Source organism: Oryctolagus cuniculus, chromosome 18, assembly GCF_051225735.1.
Source record: "Oryctolagus cuniculus isolate XC-2025 breed Fujian yellow rabbit chromosome 18, ASM5122573v1, whole genome shotgun sequence".
NCBI lineage: Eukaryota > Metazoa > Chordata > Mammalia > Lagomorpha > Leporidae > Oryctolagus > Oryctolagus cuniculus.
The window spans coordinates 67,754,208-67,775,144 of NC_142884.1; the positions used below are offsets into that span (position 1 = coordinate 67,754,208).

At 50.5% G+C, this 20,937-nt stretch overlaps 1 protein-coding gene across 4 annotated transcripts in view; it reads right to left on the minus strand.

Annotated features, from left to right (window-relative positions):
* Positions 1-12,307: 12,307 nt before the first annotated feature.
* CFDP1 (chromatin remodeling protein CFDP1) overlaps positions 12,308-20,937 on the minus strand; it is a 120,835-nt gene continuing 112,205 nt past the window's right edge. For all 4 annotated transcript variants that reach the window (XM_089320490.1, XM_089320488.1, XM_017342366.4 and 1 more), the window contains one exon: positions 12,308-12,637. In XM_089320490.1, coding sequence (XP_089176616.1) covers positions 12,526-12,637 — 112 coding nt within the window. In that variant the 3' untranslated portion in view covers positions 12,308-12,525. The remainder of the gene's footprint in view (positions 12,638-20,937) is intronic.

Consider the following 20,937-nt stretch of genomic DNA (forward strand, 5'->3'; position numbering starts at 1 on the left):
AGTGCCTGGGCCCCTGTCACTCATGTGGGAGACCCAAAAGCTTCGGCTTTGGCTGGCTCAGCCCAGCCTGATGTGGCTACTTGGGAAGTGAACAGCAGATGGAAGATCTCTCTCTCCCTTCTCTGTAACTCTTTCAAATAAATAAATCTTAAAAAAAAATTGTGACAATAGACATGACATTGGCCATTTTTGCCTTTTCAAAGTCTGTTACGCCGTGCCGTGAGACACGTTCACGTTGGGCACCCATCACCGTGTCTGTTTCCAGAACATCGCTGTCATTCCCAATAGCAACCCTGGATCCTTAACGTGGACTGCTCACCCACTCCCTCATCCCTGGTCACCACCATCCCACTTCAGCCTCCAGGAACGTGCCTGTTCTAGGTGCCTGTGTACACAGTCATAGATTTGTCCTCCTGTGTCTGGTGTATTTCACTCGGTGTCATGTTTTCAAGTGTAACTTTAGAAGCACGTTGTGAAGGGATACTCCAGTGACCGGGTTCTAGGAGGCAAACTGCTCTGGAGAGGTGCCCTGGGCCCTCCGGGGCCTGGCAGGAGTGCCAGCGAGCGCCACGTGCAGCCCCATCCCCGGCCAGCTGGGCTGGGGCCCATCCCCACACTCCCACCTCTGCAGGCTCCCGGGGCACTGGCTGGGGGCCTCCTGGTCTCCCAGGCTCTTCGCAAGCACCCAGAGACCAGGGCCCCTTCCAGGAATACGCTCCCCTTCTCAGTGACTGTGACAAGTGGAATTCCACCCTCCACTGCAAAGGATCCCCAGGGCACTCACTGCCTTTCTGAATCCAGAGATGAAGGCGCCTGGCGCAAGAGTGCACATTTTCTGAATTATTAAAGAGCCCCAAAGAGCGGCTGCCACATTGGGGTCACCAGTGCGCGTCCCCTAGAGTCACAGTGTCCTGTTCTCAGCGAGGCCAGACCTCCAGCACCCTGTCAGCAGTCCTGTGATGTTTGCCCAAGGCCAAAGTGCTGCCCCCTGGGGTGTGCTGTGTTGGGGAGGGACAGGGCTGGGAAAATCTCACCATGCTCTGGGAAACGAGAACAAACTCACTAGGAATGAAGTCTGTGCTTTGGCACGAACCCAGGCTGTACCTTTGACCCCCAGTGGCAGGGCAGGACCGAGCGGCTGCCAGGGTTCCAGTTCAACTACGTGAACTTCAGCACGGGGATTAGCAAGGCACCGGGCGTCTGGGATGGGAGGGCACAGCGCTGCTCCACTTGGTGGAGGGTGCGCTGTGTCGGGCAGCAGTGTCCTTTTCACATCTCTTGCCCTGCAAGGACTAGGGTCTAAGGCGTGGGAGGGACAGGTGTGGCACCTGTCACGTGGTCAAACTGTTAAAAACTGGTGCTGTTGGAATTACTGTCAACCCTCACACCCTCCAGCTGCACTCCCTGGCTCAGGATTTCTGCTTCTCCTTGGACGAAGGCCCCTGTGTTGACTGACAAGGCTGAGTGGGGGTGGGAGGGGGGTGGGCTAGAGAGGAGGTTGGAGTCTGGCCACGTGCTGGGCTCTTAGATAACCTCAGGCAAGCTCTTCTGAGTTCAATGTTTGACAGCAGGAATGTCTGGCAGAGACTTCTAGAAAGGGCTGCACATTTTCCAATTGACAGACCTCCTGAGTGGGACAGCATGCTGCTTACTGAGGGGCCCCTGCCCCACTGGGGTCAATAGCCCTGTTACTCAGGTTAAGATCTAACAGAGGTCAGCGTTGAAGGCTCCTCCCTCCTGGCCTGCTTGGATTGGCAGATACTTCCTGGAGGAGGCAGCCTGGAACAGGAGCTTGAAGGATGTGTCAGAGATCAGCAGGTGGCAAAGTCCACGTGGGGAGTGGCTACCCTCCCAGAAGGCCGTTCCACCCTGGGTGACCCTTCCCTGCTCCACAGCCTTCTGTGCAATAGGGCAGATTTGCAGGGTGTAGAAGGGGTGGCGGGGGGAAGAGTCCTGCACCAGGTCCAGCTGCCTCGGGACTCACTGGTTTTCTCAGAGCCATGTGTATTTTTTCTGTCCACTTTAACAAAAGCCTCCAGGTTATTTTAGGCACCAGTAACCTCCTTCTGGATACCTCTGTCCTGGCAGGGGTCAGGGTCAGGAGCTGGGGTGAGCAGATGTCATTTTGAGGGTGGATAAATCCCAGGATCTTCGGACACTAAATCACTTTCCGAGTCCTCCAGTGTCCAAATGGCCCAGGGAGCTGCTGGCTTCTGTGCAGCGTGTGCTCCACACCCCCAGGAAATGAGAAGGGAAATGATCAGGTCAAGTCCCTCCCCCGCCGAGACCCTCCAAGAGTCTGCTCTGCCCACTCAGACAAAATCCAGAGCCCACCTGCAAGGGGTAACCTGGAAATAATCAGGGATGTAGAGATCTAAGGACAGGGTGGTTGAAAAAGCATTATTTTGAAAAATATTTGAGAGGCAGAGAGACGGAAACACAGAGCAAGATCCCATCTTCAAACGCCTGCAACAGCCAGGGCTGAGCAGACTGAAGCTGGGGGCCCGGAACTCAATCTAGGTCTCCCATGTGGGAGAGAGGGGCCCCAGGACTTGAGCTATCACCTGCTGCCTCCAGGGTGTGCATCAACAAGAAGCTGGAATCAAAAGCAAAGCTGGGATCTGGAGAGTCAACCAGCAGATAAAGCATCTCTGTTTCTCTGCATTCCTTTTTCCTTTTTTTTTCTTTTTACTTGAGAGGCAGAGTTACAGAGAGGAGGAGGAGGAGGAGAGAGAGAGAGAGAGAGAGAGAGAGAGAGAGAGAGATGTCTTCCTTCTGCTGGTTCACTTCCCCAAATGGACACAACAGCTGCAGCTAAGCCAATCTGAAGCCAGGATCCAGGAGCTTCTTCTGGGTCTTCCACGTGAGTTCAGGGGCCCAAGCACTTGGGCCATCTTCCACTGCTTTCCTAGGCCATTATCAGAGAGCTGGATCAGAAGTGGAGCAGCTGGGACATGACCCAGCGCCCATATGGGATGCTAGTACTGCAGGTGGCGGCTTAACCTGCTACACCACAGCGCCATGCCCCCACCCCTGCCCCATTTTTGAGAGGGGGAAACTTGCATGAGGTCTTCAGTGAGCCAGCCAGTGCCCCCCACCACATGACTGTGGGGCAGGATGTGGGAAGGGCACCTCCCCAGGTTCAGGGGTGCCCATCACAGCCTTTTCCAGTCTCTCTTCATTGCTCATGCTTTCCTGTGCACGGGCACGCTGACACAGGAGACTGGGGTGTGCAAGTTCAGCAGAGTCCTCCCTGGAGGCCCAAACCACAGAGCCCTTCCCTCAGGGGATCCCCTCCTAGTCTGCAGCAAGCTTCCACAGTGTGTGATCTCAGAAAGCTGATGGGAGGCACAGTCTGTGCTCCTATAAGCTAGAGGGGGAGCGTGGGAAGTTGACGTAGGGTTAGCCACACTGAGGTTGGTGCCTTGCCTCAAACATTCCTGGCTGCGTGGTCCCACCCGGTCCCTGAAATTCTTAGTCTCAGACACTGTGTTTCCAAAGGTTTCTGAGAATGACAAATAATCCCGCTCTGCCTACCTCACAACATTTTATTAAGTACACTCTCCAAGTGTTAGGCTGCTGTAATTAAATTGTGCACCTGGTTCCTCTTTCTCCAAGAAAGCCAGGCTTCTGGGAGTATAAATCTGTGCCCTCTGAAGAGCACGCTGGCGACATCTGACCAAACCAGAGCTGTCGCCGGCCGTGGCCCTGCAGCCCTCCTGACTCAGACCCAGGAAGCCCCAGCACGTGTCACGAGGGATGATCACTGGCAGTCATAAAGACCTAGAAACCACTGATAAGGAGGAAAGAATTCTCTAAGAACTGAACGGACACGATACAGATTAACAGGAGAAAAACATACAAGCTGCAGGTTTTTGTTTTGTTTACATGTCTTCTGAGGGAGTCCGCACAAGAAATATAAAGACTTGGCACTGAGGCTGCGAGTGGGTCAAGCCACCACTTGCAGTGATGGCATCCCGTACTGGAGGGCTGGTTCAAGTCCCGGCTGCTGTGCTCCTGATCCGGTTCCCTGCTAATGCCCCCGAGAAGGCAGCAGAAGACGGCCCTAGTACTTGAGCCTGTGCCACCCACGTGGGCAACACGAAAATGGAGTTCCTGGCTCCAGGCTTCAGTCAAGCCGATGTAACTGTTGTGGCCAATGGGGAAGTGAACCAGTAGACCCAAGATTGATCTCTCTCTTTCCCTGCCTCTTGTCGCTCTGTGTTTCAAATAAATAAATCTTTGAAAAAAATGAGAGAAATATGAAGACCCAAGAAAGCAGTTAGTTGAGCACTCAAATCCTACGTGAAAATACAAGACTTAAGGAGTTGGCTTAGTTAGTTGGGTAGAGAGATGACTGGGAAGGTTAGAGTTAATAGGGTTGTTTGTACAGATCTCTGTCTTGACTTCCTGTCCTTGGGGATAAAGTTGTGTCTTCTGGAAGAGGGAAGATACATTTCACAGGGGAATTTCACCTGCTTTTAAGAAAAGGAGAGGTCAGAGTTTCACTGTATCAACTGCTTTTCATGTGTTTTTACCTAAAAACAGTCAACAGGCCAGAGAGGCAAAAGAGGGGCGGCAGGTTCTGAACTCCACTACCAGTGTCTGCCAGGAGAACGATCCTCTGGGAAGTAAACACGGTGGTAATGATTCAGCAGCAAAACCAGCAAGCTACGGGGCACCTACATCAACAACGCAGCGCTGATGCCAAAGACCTAAGTACAACCCAGTAACGTAGGTTTGAAAGGTAAATACAGAGGCCAGGGTTGCTCAATACTGTGAATTCACTGCACGCCACTTAACTGTACACTTTCAGTGGTTGGGTTTATGTTCTGTGAATGTCACCTCAGCAACAAACTTCAAAGATGCAGCTTGGGACCCTGCGTCCCTCAGGAGTGCCTGGGTGCACGTCCCGACTACTTTCAACTCCAGCTAATGCACACTCCGAGAAGCAGATGACGGCCCAAGTACTTGGGTCTAACCACCCACACAGGACACTCTTGGCTTTACCCTGGCCTAACACCAGCTGCTGGGAGTAAGCAAGGCAGATGGAAGGTCTGGTTCTTTCTCTGTCTTTACAATTAAGATAAGTAACTAAAACATGGAAAAGACACTCTACGATAACACTAAGCTCAGCATGGTAGACACCTCTGTAGGACAGGGAAGTGATTAGAGAAAAATGAAAAAGGAGCTTTGCTTAAACAGACTTTGATTTTTATTTACTTGTAGAGAGAGATCTTTCTATTTCAGTGCCAAAAAATTGAAATTCATGCATAGCTTTTTTGTAATACACATTTTCCTTGTACTTTTTAAAGACTCCTTGGGAAGAAATACCTGAGTCTTACCCCCTTTTAATTCCATTCTTTTGTTTTTAATTTTTTTTTTTTTTACTTTTAAGATTTATTTATTTATTTGGAAGGCAGAGTTACAGAGGTGGAGGCGGAGGCGGGGAGAGAGGGAGAGAGAGAGAGAGAGAGAGAGAGAGAGAGAGAGAGAGAGAATGAATGAATCTTCCATCTGTTGGTTCACTCCCCAAATGGCCTCAATGGCCAGAGCTGGGCTGATCTGAAGCCAGGAGCCAGGAATCTTCTTCTGGGTCTCCTACTGGGTGCAGGGGTCCAAGAACTTGGACTACCTTCCACTGCTCTCCTGGCCATCACAGACAGCTGGATCAGGAGTGGAGTACCTGGGTCTAGAACTGGCACCCATATGGGATGTCAGCAGACAGCAGCTTTACCTGCTATGCCACAGGGCCAGCCCCCTTAATTCCATTTTTTCACAAACTTTTTCATGTGTCCTTGTAAAGATTTCTACCTATCTAAATTATTCAGTATTTCACCTTGTCTGCTTTCCACAAGTCCAAATGCAGGGCTGGAACGGTTGCCATGGTGACAAGCTCACTGGGTGTCCAACAGCTTCCCCTGCAGCCCATCCTGGCTCTCAGGCATTCCATGGTGGCTCCTGGAACATTTCTCAGGAGCTGAGCATGCCGGGTGCCCTCTACTCCCCTTTCTCCGAGAATCAGGTTCAGGGTGGCTGGGGAAACGGAGGGTCTGGGCCAGGCTGTTTGCCTCCTGCCAGCACAGCTGTATGGTGAGACTGCCCTGCCAGCCCACGGTGGGAACCTGCCGAGCCGGCCTTAACACGGCCCTGACAGATGCAGAGACAGGATGTGAACAAGCCGTATGTTACAAATGCTACAGCAGGCCTCAACTTGCTTGATGCAAAATAAATGGTCCCTGGATAAATGAGATTGAAGTTTGAAGGCACCAAAATGAATTGGGCAATGTTTGGATTTTTGGGCAGAAGGTGTGGAGCTGCCCCAAGACCCCTGGCCATGGCTGGGATTGTAGGCCGCTGTAGCTATCTGCTCAACGGAAATTATGGCCAAAGCACTCAAGAGTGGAGAAATAGCTGGGACAAGCTCCTCCCCTCCCAGGTTCCCAGTAGGGAGGCATGAGCTATCCTCTGACTGCACCTGCTAGGCTCAGGGACTGAGACCTGCCTTCTTCCACTGAGCACATTTGCATTGTAACCTGGGCCTGCCCAGAGTCTGAGGCACCCTGACTGGCAAACAGAAGACTTTTTTTTAGCACTCTGGGTGCCTAAAGGCACCTTCTGTGGCAGGGTGGTCCCTCTGTCCCAGACCCCTGTCAGATTGCCTTCTCCTTATGTTGTCTCCGATTAGGTACACAGTTCTGCTACAGATCTGCCATTGAGTGCTGTTACTGCTTCTTGGAATTTGAGTTTGGGGATGAGGATCCTGAGAAAGGAAGGGGAACCTGCTGCCTCTGCCTATCTCCCAGTCATGCCCCTTCTCCCCAGCACCCCTGACCCCACTCCCTGCCCCACCCCCTACCATCAGTGTGAGGCCTATGCCCTCGGCACCTGCTGCTGACAACTGCCTAGAAATGATGAGAACGGACTGATGACCTTATCTAATCCTAATTACCTTCCCAAGTCCCTGTTCCAAATACCATTGACAGGAACTTGAAGAGCAAGTTTCCAACATAAGAACTTTTGGGGATGTATTAAAGCCACAGCAAGGCCTAACTGCCACAGACAACTGAGAAGCAACGGAATAGAGTGGAAGACACCCACGTCAGACACCGGATTCTAATCCCAGCTCTGCTGATCAGCTCGTGGCCCCGGGCACATGGCTTGGCTCTCTGCCTCCCTCAGTCATTCTGGCATCTGTAAAATGAGGGGGTGAATTAAATAATCCCTGAGGCTTAACGCCAGGAATCTACATGTCTCCAGCCAGGCAGGTGATTTTTAGGCACTCTAACATCTGAGAACCATGGTTTATAGCCTCCCGACTTGTAAAAAGTTTAAAAGCCTCCAGCTATGCATTTAGGAAAATTACATCTTCTTTCATCCTTGCAACTTCAAATAATTCAAATTCCTGAGACTCCTGCAGCGCCAGCAAAACCGTAATGAGTCAGCCCACATTCCCTCCCTGGCCTCTGCTCAGATCACCTGCAGGAACCTTCCTGTACTTTACAGAGACTTTGGAGCCCTTACCAAGAGCTTAGCAGACTGCACCTTCAGACTGCGAATGACCTGGAAAAGCAGCCGCAGTCAGGTCTTGAAGGCAAGCATGAAATTCACACAACAAAATCCACCCAGGTCCCAGTGAGCACAGCTGACGAGGCAGCACTCGCTGCCAGGCTGGCAGCGATGGGGAGGCCCATGTGCGCACACTCGCACCACTCAGCTGTCTGTGGTGTGTCAGCGAGGCTGCACTGCAGCTTGGAGAAGACCAACGACCAGACACACGGGTCTCCTGTGCCAGACGGCTTCCCCCAGCTCCTGGGTCAGCGCAGCCAGCGCTGGGCCTTCCCTGCCTGCTGGCCTCCTCTGGCACTAGGCCTTTCTCCTCCCTACTTCCCCTTCAGATACAAGGGCTCTTCAAAAAGCTCATGGAAAATGGAATTAAAAGGTAAGTTTATTTGGTGTAAATACGTTTTTGAAATCCATGCATAGTTTTTTCATAACAGATATTTTCCATTAATTTTCTCTTCTTTTTAAAAATATTTTATTTATTTGAAAGGCACAGTTACAGAGAGAAGGAGAGACAGAGAGGTTGGTCTTCCATCCACTGGTTTACTCCCCAAATGGCCACAACAGCTGAGCTGGGCTGATCCGAAGCCAGGAGCCAGGAGCCAGGAGCCTCTTTTGGGTCTCCCATGTGGGTGCAGGGCCCAAGCACTTGGGCCACCTTTTGCTGCTTTCTCAGGTGCATTAGCAGAGAGCTGGATTGGAACTGGAGTAGCCTGTCTTGAACCGGTACCCATATGGGATGCCAGCATCTCAGGCAGCTGCTTAACTCATTAATCCACAACAGCCCCTACCATTTTTAAAGATTCCTTATATATGATATTCCTTATCATTTTTTTTTTTTTTTTTTTTTTTTTTTTGACAGGCAGAGTAGACAATGAGAGAGGGACAGAGAGAAAGGTCTTCCTTTGCCGTTGGTTCACCCTCTAATGGCCGCCGTGGCCGGTGCACCGCGTCTATCCGATGGCAGGAGCCAGGTGTTTCTCCTGCTCTCCCATGGGGTGCAGGGCCCAAGCACTTGGGCCATCCTCCACTGCACTCCCGGGCCACAGCAGAGAGCTGGCCTGGAAGAGGGGCAACCGGGACAGAATCCGGTGCCCCGACCGGGACTAGAACCCAGTGTGCTGGCGCCGCAAGGTGGAGGATTAGCTTAGTGAGCTGCGGCGCTGGCCTATCATTCTGATTATAGAATGAATCAGCTTGCTTGAGAAAAAATGTTTTACATGTTTAAAATTTTTATTTTCATTTTAGAGAAAAAAAAAATGCAGGGCTGGTGCTATGGCGTAGCAGGTAAAGCTGCCACCTGCGGTGTCGACATCCCATATGGGCGCTGGTTTGTGTCCCAGCTGCTCCACTTCTGATCTAACTCTCTGCTGTGGCCTGGAAGGAATGGAAGATGGCCCAAGTCCTTGGGCCCCTGCACCCATGTGGGAGACCCTGAGGAAGCTCCTGGCTTCGGACCGGCACAGCTCTTGGCGTTGAAGCCAATTGGGAAATGAACCAGCGGATAGAAGACCTCTCTCTCTGCCTCTCCTCTGTTTAATTCTGACTTTCAAATAAATAAATAAATCAAAAAAAAAAAAAAAAAAAAAGCCATGGGTCTTACCCAGCATGCCTGAGCAATTCCAGCTCTGGTTAAGGATTGATGGCAGAAGGCACAAGACAACACTCCCAAGAGCCCACTTTAGGTCCTTTCCATCATGCCATACCAGACCACGCCAAGCAAACCACACACGCCACACCATACATACCGGACCACACCAACCACTTCCTCTACCACATCACACATGCATCTCACACCATCAACACTGCCTCTGTGAGGCAAGCCCACCACTCAGCCTCCCTCCTCCCAGCCTGGGTACCCGAAACACCTCACTTCCCTCTGAAAGTTCGCTTCCTCCTTCTGTGGTGCCAGTCATTCAGCCAATCTTCTGTGCCACACGGTTCTCAGGAGGACAGGCCCTGGGCGAGGCGGCCACTAGGGCTCTTGGCCCAGTTCTGCCTCATTAGCTGTGACAGCTTGCAACTCGCTCAAGCCTCAGCCCCAGAGACCCCGTGCAAAGCTAATCAGAGCACTGCGTTCTTGCAGAAGTAGGCGAGCTGAGCCCAGATTTGACCTTGTACTGTTTTAGGGCAGATTTCAGTAAGAGAAGGTAACAGATACCCTGGAAATCCAACATGTTCATCTGGGACAGGGAAAAGACAAGGCACTACCGGCAACAGCAAGACCAGGAAGCTCGACTCCTGGGGAGCCTCTGGGCTTCGTAGGCCCAGCCTCTCCTGTCTCTCAGGCCACAGGGAGGGCTGAGCACTGCGGGCAGAGGCCGCCAAACTGCCCCTCAGCACTGACTCATTCTTTCCACTTCCACTTCCTGCAGACGTTTTCCTTAACTCCCGAGTAAGGGACATCATTTCCTTTGGGAGTCAGTTTTCACTAAATGTGGATATGAAGAGCTGGATAAAATATTCATTTGCTCTTAAAAACAGTGGGCTGGTAAGGGTGAGCCACGGCTCAAACAAGATGGTGATAAAATGGGGTTTCTTTTTTTTTTTAAACGATTTTATTTTTATTTATTTGAAAGGTAGAGTTACAGACAGTGAGAGGAAGAGACAGAATGGTCTTCCTTCTGTTGATTCACTCCCCAAGTGGCTGCAACAGCTGGAGCTGCGCTGATCCGAAGCCAGGAGCTAGGAGCTTCTTCTGGGTCTCCCATGTGGGTGCAGGGGCCCAAGGACTTAAGCCATCTTCCACTGTTTTCCCAGGCCACAGCAGAGAGCTGGATTGGAAGAAGAGCAGCCGGGACTAGAACCAGTGCCCATATGGGACGCCGGCACCACAGGTGGAGGATTAATCTACGGGGGTTCTTGAGTGATGATGAACACACTTAATCCAGCCCAGCACCCAGCCTGGCCTCAGTGGCCCTGAGAAGGGCCAGGCAATTGTGGTGGTGGTGCAGTTCTTGGTGGATAAGGTAGGGAGGGATCAGAACAGGTGGCAGTGCTAGCTGAGAAGGCCAGTCCCATAGGGACATGGATGGGCTCAAGGAGGAGTTCAGATGACCGAGAGGAAGGCAGGCCTCAAGTGTCCCCATAGATGTCCACCTGCTTAGTCCCTGCCTGGGTTGCTGGCTGGCACTGGGGGCACTCTTTGATCTGCAGCCACACCACTCAGTCTATTGTGGTTGGGCAGGCAGGGCTGAGCGACTGCTGGCTCTTGGCTTACAAGAACCACAAACAGCTACTCTTTTGAAGAATAAGCTACCACGCCCCAGGAGCCTCGCTCCTGGCCAAGTTCCTCTGTTCCTTGAAATTGACCCACAACAGTAAGAAGTGAACAGAAGGAGTCAGACAAGGTGCTTCAAAGATTGGGAGATGAGAGGACAGACCTGGAAACCTGTTTCCAAGCTGTCAGGATGGATGCAGGATCCTGGGAAGTAGGGAGGGCCTCCTCCTGAGGCCAGGGATCCCGAACTGCACTCCTGGCCACGGGGCTGCCCACTTTCTCCCAAACACCTCAGAACACTTCAAAGTCCCTCCTTACAGAGGTCAATTCTGCCTCTCTCATACAAACTTAAAGCATGTTCCATTACAAAATGTTCTACTATGAAAGGTTTGAATCTATAAAAGAGACAACAGCACAATGAACCTCATATATACCCCTCCCAGCTTCACAGTTACTGAGATGTGGCCTATCTTGCTTTAGCTCTAACCCCACTCACTCCTCTGGACAACTTTAAAGACCAAACGGAGAAAAGCCTAGACAGGATGTGCCAGTGGGGCCGGTGCTGTGGCATAGCTGGTACAGTGCTGGCAGCCCATATGGGTGCTGGTTTGAGTCCTGGTTGCTCCACTTCCGATCCAGCTCTCTGCTTTGGCCTAGGAAAGCAGTGGAAAATGGCCCAAGCACTTGGGTCCCCCACTCACGTGGGAGACCTGGAAGAAGCTCCTGGCTTCTGATCGGCACAGCTCCAGCCATTGCAGTCATCTGGGGAGTGAACCAGTGGATGGAAGACCTTTCTCTCTGTCTCTCTGTAACTCTGCCTTTCAAATCAATAAATAAAATCTTAAAAAAAAAAAAGGAATGTGCCAGTGTGCTGGCTGGCTGACTGATCACCTGTCCACATTTCGTTCCTCCCTGCCTGTTGCCACAGCAGAGTAGGATGCTGAACCCTCAGCTTTCCAGTGGATTTCAGTCTTCGGAATGCCACTTTTACCCAAACCCTCCCTGCCCCAACGTCAGGAGCAGGCTAACGCTTTGTTAATACGAATGGTGACCACCTCTACTTCCATCTTCACCCCAAATCTGTTTATTACCCACCTCCTTGCTGCTTCCCAGAGAACATATGACTCGAAGCAGGAACTTGGGACTTAAAGAGTATTCTCTGACAAATAAAAAATTTCAGAATTACCGAGGTAGAACACATCTGAAGTTGGTTCTTCTTTGGACGGAGGAAAAGGGCTGGTGGCAAAGCCATGACCTCAGCAACAAAATACCCTGCTTTTCAGCCCGGTGGGGAGGAGGAGGCTCAGGAGTGACACAGGGAGAAGTGCAAGGGGATGTGCACAGACGCCAGGGACACGGCGTCGTGCTCTCACTGAGAGCCTCCTCTAGGTCCCCAGAGCAAGGCCAGTTTCAGAAAGCGCCTGGTGCCCAAGACTCACATCTACGTTAGACTGGTCAGCTCTCTCACTGCGGCTGCCCAGGCCTGGGGAGGACTCCGCAGCAGAAAGGGAAGGTGGCCAGTCATCGTCTTCGGCAGCCTCTCACAGCACCACTTTTTATTGTAGCTTGTTTTTTTAAGGAGCAACTTTTCAAAGTAAAATGAATGAAATCACATGAAGTCAGGATACATACATGGAACTTCAACGTAGAAAAAGAGATCTCGCCTGGAAGCAGTGAATGAGAAACACTGGAAACATTTCACAGATGCACGAAAAGCTCACACTGGAAATAGGATTAAGCGGCTACTGATTTCCCCCAAGACATCCAGGTTTCATTTTGCTCAGCCTGAGGTCCCGCTCAATCTCGAACTGCCTGTGATCCACGCGGTCTAGAAAAGCCTTCCGTTCAATGTACCTGCAGGAAGATGAAAAAGCGCTTGTCAGCAGAGTAGAGGGGAGCATGGCCTCCCCTGCTCCATCTGGCCCCCCGGCTATCAACGGGGTGCAGTCGTCCCAAACAGATGAACACAGCTGGTGCCCAGAGCGACCACCCACAACTCTTTCAGTAACATCCAAAGCACTCATATTTCAGCTAAACAAGGTTGCTTGTGATCCAGATGTGAGTAAAAATAAAATGAAGAGAGGGGAGGGCAACACCTCATCAAAGGGAAAGAACACTAGAGGCTTGGGGCCAGGAAAACAGGGCGCTTTTGTAACAAGACTTTAGGGGAACACGAAGAAAACGACTTAGCCAAGCATAGGTCCAAACCCTAGCTTGGTCACACATAAACTGGGCAAGGACCCAATCTCTCTGAGTTCTGTCTAGCTCTACAGAAAGTACACGATGCTACATGTTCTGGGGTTAGTGGGTACTGAGCTGGGTGAGCAGAAGCTATGCCTCCCACGTATCCGAATCACAACGTGAAAAAGGTGCATCTGAAAATGGAAGACACAGCACAGTAGTAAGACCTCAGGGGCCCGCTGTGAAGAAGGCGTAAGTGTGTGGAGTGCACACTGACGCTACTTAACTGGCCTTGCTCTTTGCCTCCACTCCTACCTTGCTCCTCTCCTTTGTCTTCTCCACCAGTTTGGGTCACCTGTTAGAGTGACCCCCACCACAAGATTAGGGATCTCTGTGGCCTGCAGTCCACATGCAGGGTCCCCTTCAAAGGCTGGGGCTCTGCTCAGCAAATGAGACCTCCCCCAGTCCTCTTAAGCAGGAGGGAAGGCAGCCCAGGCTGACACAGGCAGGCGTGCTCAGTGAGACACAGCTTGCATTTTAATGCACTGTCTTGCCATGAAAGTGTGCTGCCATTTGCCTGGGGGGAGGAGATCTCTGCTGCTAATTAATCTATTGAGAGAGCAAAATTGCCATTGAAAATGGGAGACATAATTGAATCTCTGCACTAATTTTTCTTTTGTTGCACTGTGGAAAACGTGCATCTGTTGTTGCAAGGTCATTACACTTAACGGTGAGATCGTTACCAGGTTCAAGAACCTGTGTCCGCTTGCTGAGTTCAGGTCTCACTTTCCCTCCCAGCAGCCTCCTGGGAAGGGCAAGACCCGCTCACTGCCTGACAGCTATTGACCCTGCACCGACTGCGGAGGGCAGGAGCTCCGAGTCTGACTCTCACTGCCAGACTGTCACTGAGTGCAGGACCCCGTCAGGAAAAGGGAAGGCCCGTTCTTAGGTTTGCTATAAACCCTCTGACGGGGGTACCTGCTGGGGAGACAAGGTGGAGAGAAGGAGGAGTAAGTCTGTGGGCTTCAATGTTTGTGGTTTTTCCTTTCTGCTTTCCTTCAGAGAAGAGGAAGTGATACTTAGATTAGGACGCTCACTGAGCACGAATAAACCCACTGCGAGTTCCCAGAGGCTGCACTGGGTTGAGATGACCTTGAGACCACAAAGAGGGAAGTGCAGGCTGGACACTAAATGGGCAGGTATGGCGGAGTTCAGGGTTAGGGAAGGCTTCAGACAGCAATGAGCGGCAAGTGCAGGATGCAGTGAATTCTCAAGGGCATCTCACACAAAGGCCATCACAGCAGGTCTGGCAGCTTCACTCATTCACAGCCCTCTGCAGCTGCTAACAGGATCCTTGTGACAGCCTTGGTTTACTGCCAAGAGCTGACCATGAACAAAACTTCTACTGACATGGACTCTCCCACCACTAAGAGACAGAAAGGTGCTGAAGAGGACAGAAGCCCTGACATCTTACTATTTATTTGACTTCGGGCAAGACACCTAATGATTTGTGCTTTATTGTTTTCTTCTCTGTAAAACAATAGTAAAAATTAACAATATCCTGGGGCCAGCACTGTGGCATAGTGGGTAAGGTTGCCATCTGCAGTGTCCACATCACATTTGAGCACTGGTTCGAGTCCTGGCTGCTCCACTTCCAATCCAGTTCTCTGCTATGGCAGCCATTTGGGGAACCAGTGGAAGGAAGACTTTGTCTCTTTGCTGCCTTTGCCTCTCTGTAACTCTTTCAAATAAATAAATAAATAAATATTTTTTAAAAAAATCACAATATCCTTCTGAGAACACAATGACTCTGTGAGAAGCACAATAAAACAAAAAATGTCATGGGAACTGGTAGGGTGTAGGGGGTTCTTGTCCCCCATTTTTTTATGTAAGATTTAGAGATTTGAAAGGCAGTGAGAGTGAGAATGAGGGTGGAGAGGGGGAGAGGGAGGGAGAGAGAGAGTGAGCGAGCGAGCAAGAGAGAGAGCTTGATCTTCCATCTACTGGTTCATTCCCCAGAGGCCTGCAACAGCCAGGCTGGGCCAGGCTGAAGGGCCAGGCTGAAGTCAGGAGCCAGGAATTCCATCCAGGTCTCCCATGTGTGTGGCAGGAAGCCAAGTACCTGGACCACCATGAGCTGCTTCCCAGGACACACATTAGCAGGAAGCTGGATCAGAGGCAGAACAGCTTGGACTCAAACCCAGGCAATCCAATATGAGATGTGGGCATCTGCTGCGCCATGGTGCCTCCTCTTGCTTCTCTTTTCTTTTTTTTAGGCCTTATTTTATTTATTTGAAAGACAGGGTTACAGAAAGATAGAGACAGGGAGAAAGAAGTCTTCCATCTGCTGGTTCACTCCCCAAATGGCCACAATGGCCAGAGTTGAGCTGATCTGAAGCCAGGAGCTTCCTCCAGGTCTCCCAAGTGGGTGCAGGGGTCCAAGGACTTGGGCCATCCTCTGCTGCTTTCCCAGGCCATAGCAGAGAGCTGGATTGAAAGTAGAGCAGCCAGGCTTGAACCAGTGCCCATATGGGATGCCGGCACTGCAGGCTGCGGCTTTAACCTGCTGTGCCACAGGCTGGCTCCATTTTTCTTTTTCTCTTCTCTTCTTTCTCTCTCTCTCTCTCTCTTTTTTTAGATTTATTTATTTATTTGAGAGAGTTACAGAGAGACAGAGGCAGAGAAAGTGAGAAAGGTCTTCCATCCACTGGTCCACTCCCTGAAATGGCCACAATGGCCAGAGCTGGGTTGATCTGAAGCCAGGAGCCAGTAGCTTCTTCCAGGTCTCCTGTGGGGGTACAGAGTCCCAAGCACTTGGGCTATCTTCCACTTCTTCCCAGGCCATAGCAGAGAGCTGGACTGGAAGTGGAGCAGATGGAACTTGAACTGGCACCTATATGGGATGCAGGTACTACAGGCTGGGGCTTTAACCTGATGTGCCACAGCGCTGGCTCCATTTTTCTTTTTTTTAAAAATCAGGAGCTTCATCCAGGTCTCCTACATGGGTGGCAGGAGCCTAAGTACTTGGACCATCTTCTGTTGCTTTCCCAGGCACATTAGCAGGATTGGAAATGGAGCAGCTAGGACCTAAACCAGTGCTCATACGGGATGCTGGCACTGCAGGTGGCGGCTTAACCTGATGCTCCACAAAGCCAGTCCCCTGCTTTCCATTTCTGACCTGTCACTCGGTAGGAACAGAGACCAACGGGCCAATACTCCAGGAAGAGGAGTAGGAATACTCCAATATTCCAGGAAGAGGAGCAAGGCTGCTTCCAAAAGATGGCCTGAGTGCTCAGCTATCTCAACTAACCCTCAGGGAGTTTCCAAGCACTTTATGCGGGTCACAGTCCCAGAACAACATAGCCACAGACAGATGCAATGGGAATCGTAACTCTGGCTCATTTTCTGTCTTGGAGCTTTTCTGACCTGTGCCCAGCCCTCCTGGGGCCCTGGCCTGATTCAGCCCAGTCCACAGGGAAGCTGGAGGACACATCATCCTTTTCTGCTACTACTGTCTTTCGTGGCCCATTTAAAAGGCAGTCGGTCTTCACTTTCTATAATAAAACATCCCAGTAGCATCAAGAACCTAAGGGATTTTCTCTTTTTTTTTTTTTTTTTTTTTTTTCTTTTAGAACCAGGTTAGACATACCAGGCTCTGACATCTTTTACCTTTTGGACCTTCCAACCCAAATTACTTTCTTGCTACAAATCTTGCTGAGGCCCAGGCAAATAGAGAGGGAGGGAAGAAGGAAGGGGCAGAGGGTAGGAAATGCTGCCAGAGAAGATGTCAGTCACCAGCCACCATGGGGCAATCCAGCCCCCAAGAGGTCAGAGGGCTCGACGGTGGGAAGGCCCAATGGCGTGCTGACCACCCATGAGAGGCCTCCTGCAGGCTGGTCAGGACACGTATGAACACAGGGAGACGCAGGAAACCGGAAGCGGGCACATGTAACTGAGGCCATTTTCCGGCTTCATTATTCGCACACTGCTCCAAGCAGAGCCAGTGTGTGGTTCCCTAAGTGAGCATTTAGTGCAAAGCAAACACGGGATGGAAAGGGGTATGCCTGCTTCTCACACCACGTCGCAATAGGCAGTGGAACATGCCAAGGCTGGGACACAGCTCCAGGATGGATGTAATGAGATGGTCATTGCTGTCCCCCAGAAATACAACTGAAAGAAGCAATCTGCCTGATACCGCACAGGCCTACACTCCCAAGCTGGGATCTAATTTACAAACACTTCAAGGGCCAGAATGAAAGGGCAGAGATTTTAATTCCATTTATTCTCCACTGCTTTCCCTCCCATGTCACCTCAAGGATGCGCCGGTTCTGAAAGACACTTAGCGGTCATGGAGACAGATTCTTTGGAAAAAGAAAATTGTTTTCTCTGGTCTCTCCGTCATGCCTCTTTGACTCACAGAAACATCTGGTTTCCCATCATCACGCTCCATGAGCTTCAATTTGATTGGCCAGATGACAGCAGTCAAAAACACACCTGCATTTCTTTTCTTTTCCACGTGGTTCCTCCCCAGCAATGCTAGTCTCCACGCTGGCACTGCTGGAAAGCAAGGCTGCTGATGGCCACCACCAGACAGGTTACAGGGCTAGAGGGACTTGTGCTCAACAACCCAGTGCACACCGACTCTGCTCCTGGACTGCTGCGCAGGGCGTCGACGGAAGGCAGCAACCTTTGCTAGACGGATGGCTCTTTCTGGTGGCCATTTCTTTTTAGTTTTTATCTATTTGAGAGACCAATATATGCACAGAGAGAGAGAGAGAGAGAGGTAATCCTCATCTGTTGGTTCACTTCCCAAATATCCACAACAGCTGCGGTTGGACTGTGGCCAAAGCCAGGAGCTGGGAACTTGGGTCTCCCATGTCGGAGGCAGGAACCCAGTCACTTGAGCCATCATCGGTGGGGACATTTCAACCAACTCTGCTGACTGAAAGTGATGCATGGATGGAGGCATCATTCTGATGTATCATGCTCCTCTCTTCTGGGTGGTTAATGCTAGTCCTATCAGGCAACCAACCACAGCCAAGGCTACCGGCTGGCCAGTGGGATGGGCATTTAGACACTGCAATGGTGCAGTTCCTGCTCTGTGCTAGGGGCTGCTCTGGGTGTTGCTGATAGAGTAGGGAATAAGATCTTGCCATAAGTCCCCAACAGGACAACACATATCAGTCAATCAGTGTGACAGAGAAAATCAAGCAAGGTGATATGGCTAACAGTTCCTGGGATACAGCCTTCCTGGGGAGGAGAACCACAGAGGGGCAATGAGGCAGGCTGCAGCAGACATGAGGAAGAGAGGCCGGGGGGGTGGGAGACAACCTGCGAAGGGCCTGGCTGGTTGGGGGAAGGAACATAACCCTGATCTGCAGTGCTACTGGAGGGGTCAGGGCAGGGAAGGACTGAACAGTACAGGCTGAACTGTACTCTCCAAGCGCTGGCTGGACAATGGCTAGAAGGGCACAGAGGCAGAAGCATGCAGCAGAGAAGATGCCAGTGGCTGCAGCTGGGGTGGGTGGCAGTGGGGCAGGATAAGGAGGCACAGATTGAACTATTCTGTGATGGAAGCACAAACAGGACCTCAGGATGTAAATGGGGAGAGAAGAAATCGAGGCCGACACCTGGGTTTTCTTTTCACAGCGGCATGGACTGTGATGTGTCATCTTCTGAGAAGTCAGAGGAGTCTGTTTGTGGAGAGAGATCAAATGTTTGGTTTTGGACATTAAGTTTGATGTGTGGCTTGGACATTCAAGCGGACATGTGAACTGACAGCTGAATGACAGCCTGGAGCTCAGGGGAACGGGCAGGGTAGGGGAGAGTGACTTTACCAGCAGAAAATGGTAGTTAAGTCCTGGAATGAGTGAGCTTTCCTGTGGAAGAAGAGATGGCGGGGCTGGTGCTGTAGCATAGTGGGTAAAGCTGCCACCCGCAGTGCCAGCATCCCATATGGGCACCAGTTCCAAGTTCTGGCTGCTCCACTTTCGATCCAGCTGTTATGGCCTGGGAAAGCAGTAGAAGATGGCCCAATTCCCTGGGCCTCTGCACCTGTGTGGGAGGCCTAGAAGAAACTCCTAGCTCCTGACTTTGGATAAGCTTAGCTCCAGCTATTGCAGCCACTTGGGGAGTGAACCAGTGGATGGAAGACTTCTCTCTCTCTCTCGGCCTCTGCCTCTCTGTAACTCCAACAGCTCAGAGAAGGAAGAGGGACTAGAACAGATGTCCCCAGTTCCACTCCCTACCACTGTGGAAAATACTCCTGAAGAGCTGGCAGGAATGCACCAGGAATGGATTCAAGGCGGTAAAGCTTGAGCCACGTATGGTCAGTAATGGCAGGTGGGAGGAAGAAATGCAAGCAGAGGACTTGGGGGACCATTTCTCAACATATTAGGTATCTCTGCTACTTAGTTAACTCCCACAATAACCCTGAAAGGCCCACTCAAGAGGCCTCACGTTACAGATGGAGAAATGGGGGGCTAAGGCCCATAGCAGGTTGATGGCTGGGTCAAGACTGGAACTCAGCTTCAATTCAGTTTATTGTGAAACAGCATACATGAAGAATGCAAGGACAAAGCAAATGAATGATTATAAAGCAAGCACTTGTAATGGGTCCAGAAGTATAAGGCTGCTAGCCTTGACAAGGCCCCTGTGTAACTCTGACCCCAACACCAACAGCCCAGAGTGGTGTGAGCTCACCCAGGACCTGGTTACTCACTTCCTCACTTTCAAGTTTTTGTTTCCTCAACACTGAAGTTCAGTTGTATCTATTTCTTGAACTTGACATAAATAGAATGATACTACATGTACTCTTTTGTGACTTTCTTAACAAACTGACCTAATGGACTCAATGGTTTTGCCTGGTTTTGGACTGAGGGCATATACTCCTTTGTGTTATGTTCCTACAATTTCTTCGCGTGCCTTCCCATTCAGGAATAGCACCCTACTGTGTGAACATACCATGCTTCTATTTTCTATGACCCTGTAGATAGACATTTGAGGTGCTTCCAGTTTCTGGATGTTAATTTCATTTCTGTTGGAGACAAAGCTAGGAGTGGAAGTGCAGAATCACAGGAACGACTCTGTGGAGCTTCAGCAGATAATGCCCAACAGCGCACTCCAACTCAGACCACTATTTCTCAGAGAAGCTGGGTATTTTTACCACATGGAAAGACTGATTCTTTCTTTTTGGAAACAAGTTTGTCTTAAAGCTTATTTTTTTTGGGGGGGGGGGTCAGTATCTGATTGATTTATCTCCCATCTTTTAATTTTCAGTATTTTTGCATCCCATTGTTTCAGATAAATCTAAATAGCCAATAACTTGTCTTTTAAAATTCAAAATATTACTGTCTTTTAATTGGGGCTTTGATTTTGTCTATATTTCATGGAAGCATTGATAAATTTAGTCTCCAATCTCATACTATTTTGCTTTTCCTATTGGTCTAGCCTTTTCTGTTTAACTCCTATATCTTTTTTATCCCTCTATTACTTTGGAAATTATATACTGTGCTTCTAGCCTAGAAATTCCAACATGCACACTTAATTAATGCCTCTGCCCTCCTTCCAACTCTGTGGCACTCTTCCCAGTGGCATCCACTCTGCAGTTGGCTCTCTGGTTGTATGCATGCTAGAAAGGACACTGGTGTCTGGCTCTTGCCTCCAGAATTTTGATGCTATGATTTGTCTAGGATTTTTAACCCTGGCTGTGTAGCAGAATCACTTGAGGTGTGACCTACCTGTCCTAGACTTTCTGATTCAGTAGTTCTGTACAGGGGCGACCTTGTCATCTGAAATTCAGAAATGTTCCCTAAGGGAAGTTCATACTCAGGCAAGGTGAGAATCAGAGCTACAGTGCCTTCCCTGGATAGGGGTTAGACTCCTTTACTCCATCTGTAGAATCTGGGAAAGGAAAGCGAGGGGGAGGCATGGGGTGGACATAGGAGCAGGCAGGTGAGGAGGGTCAAGGCAGA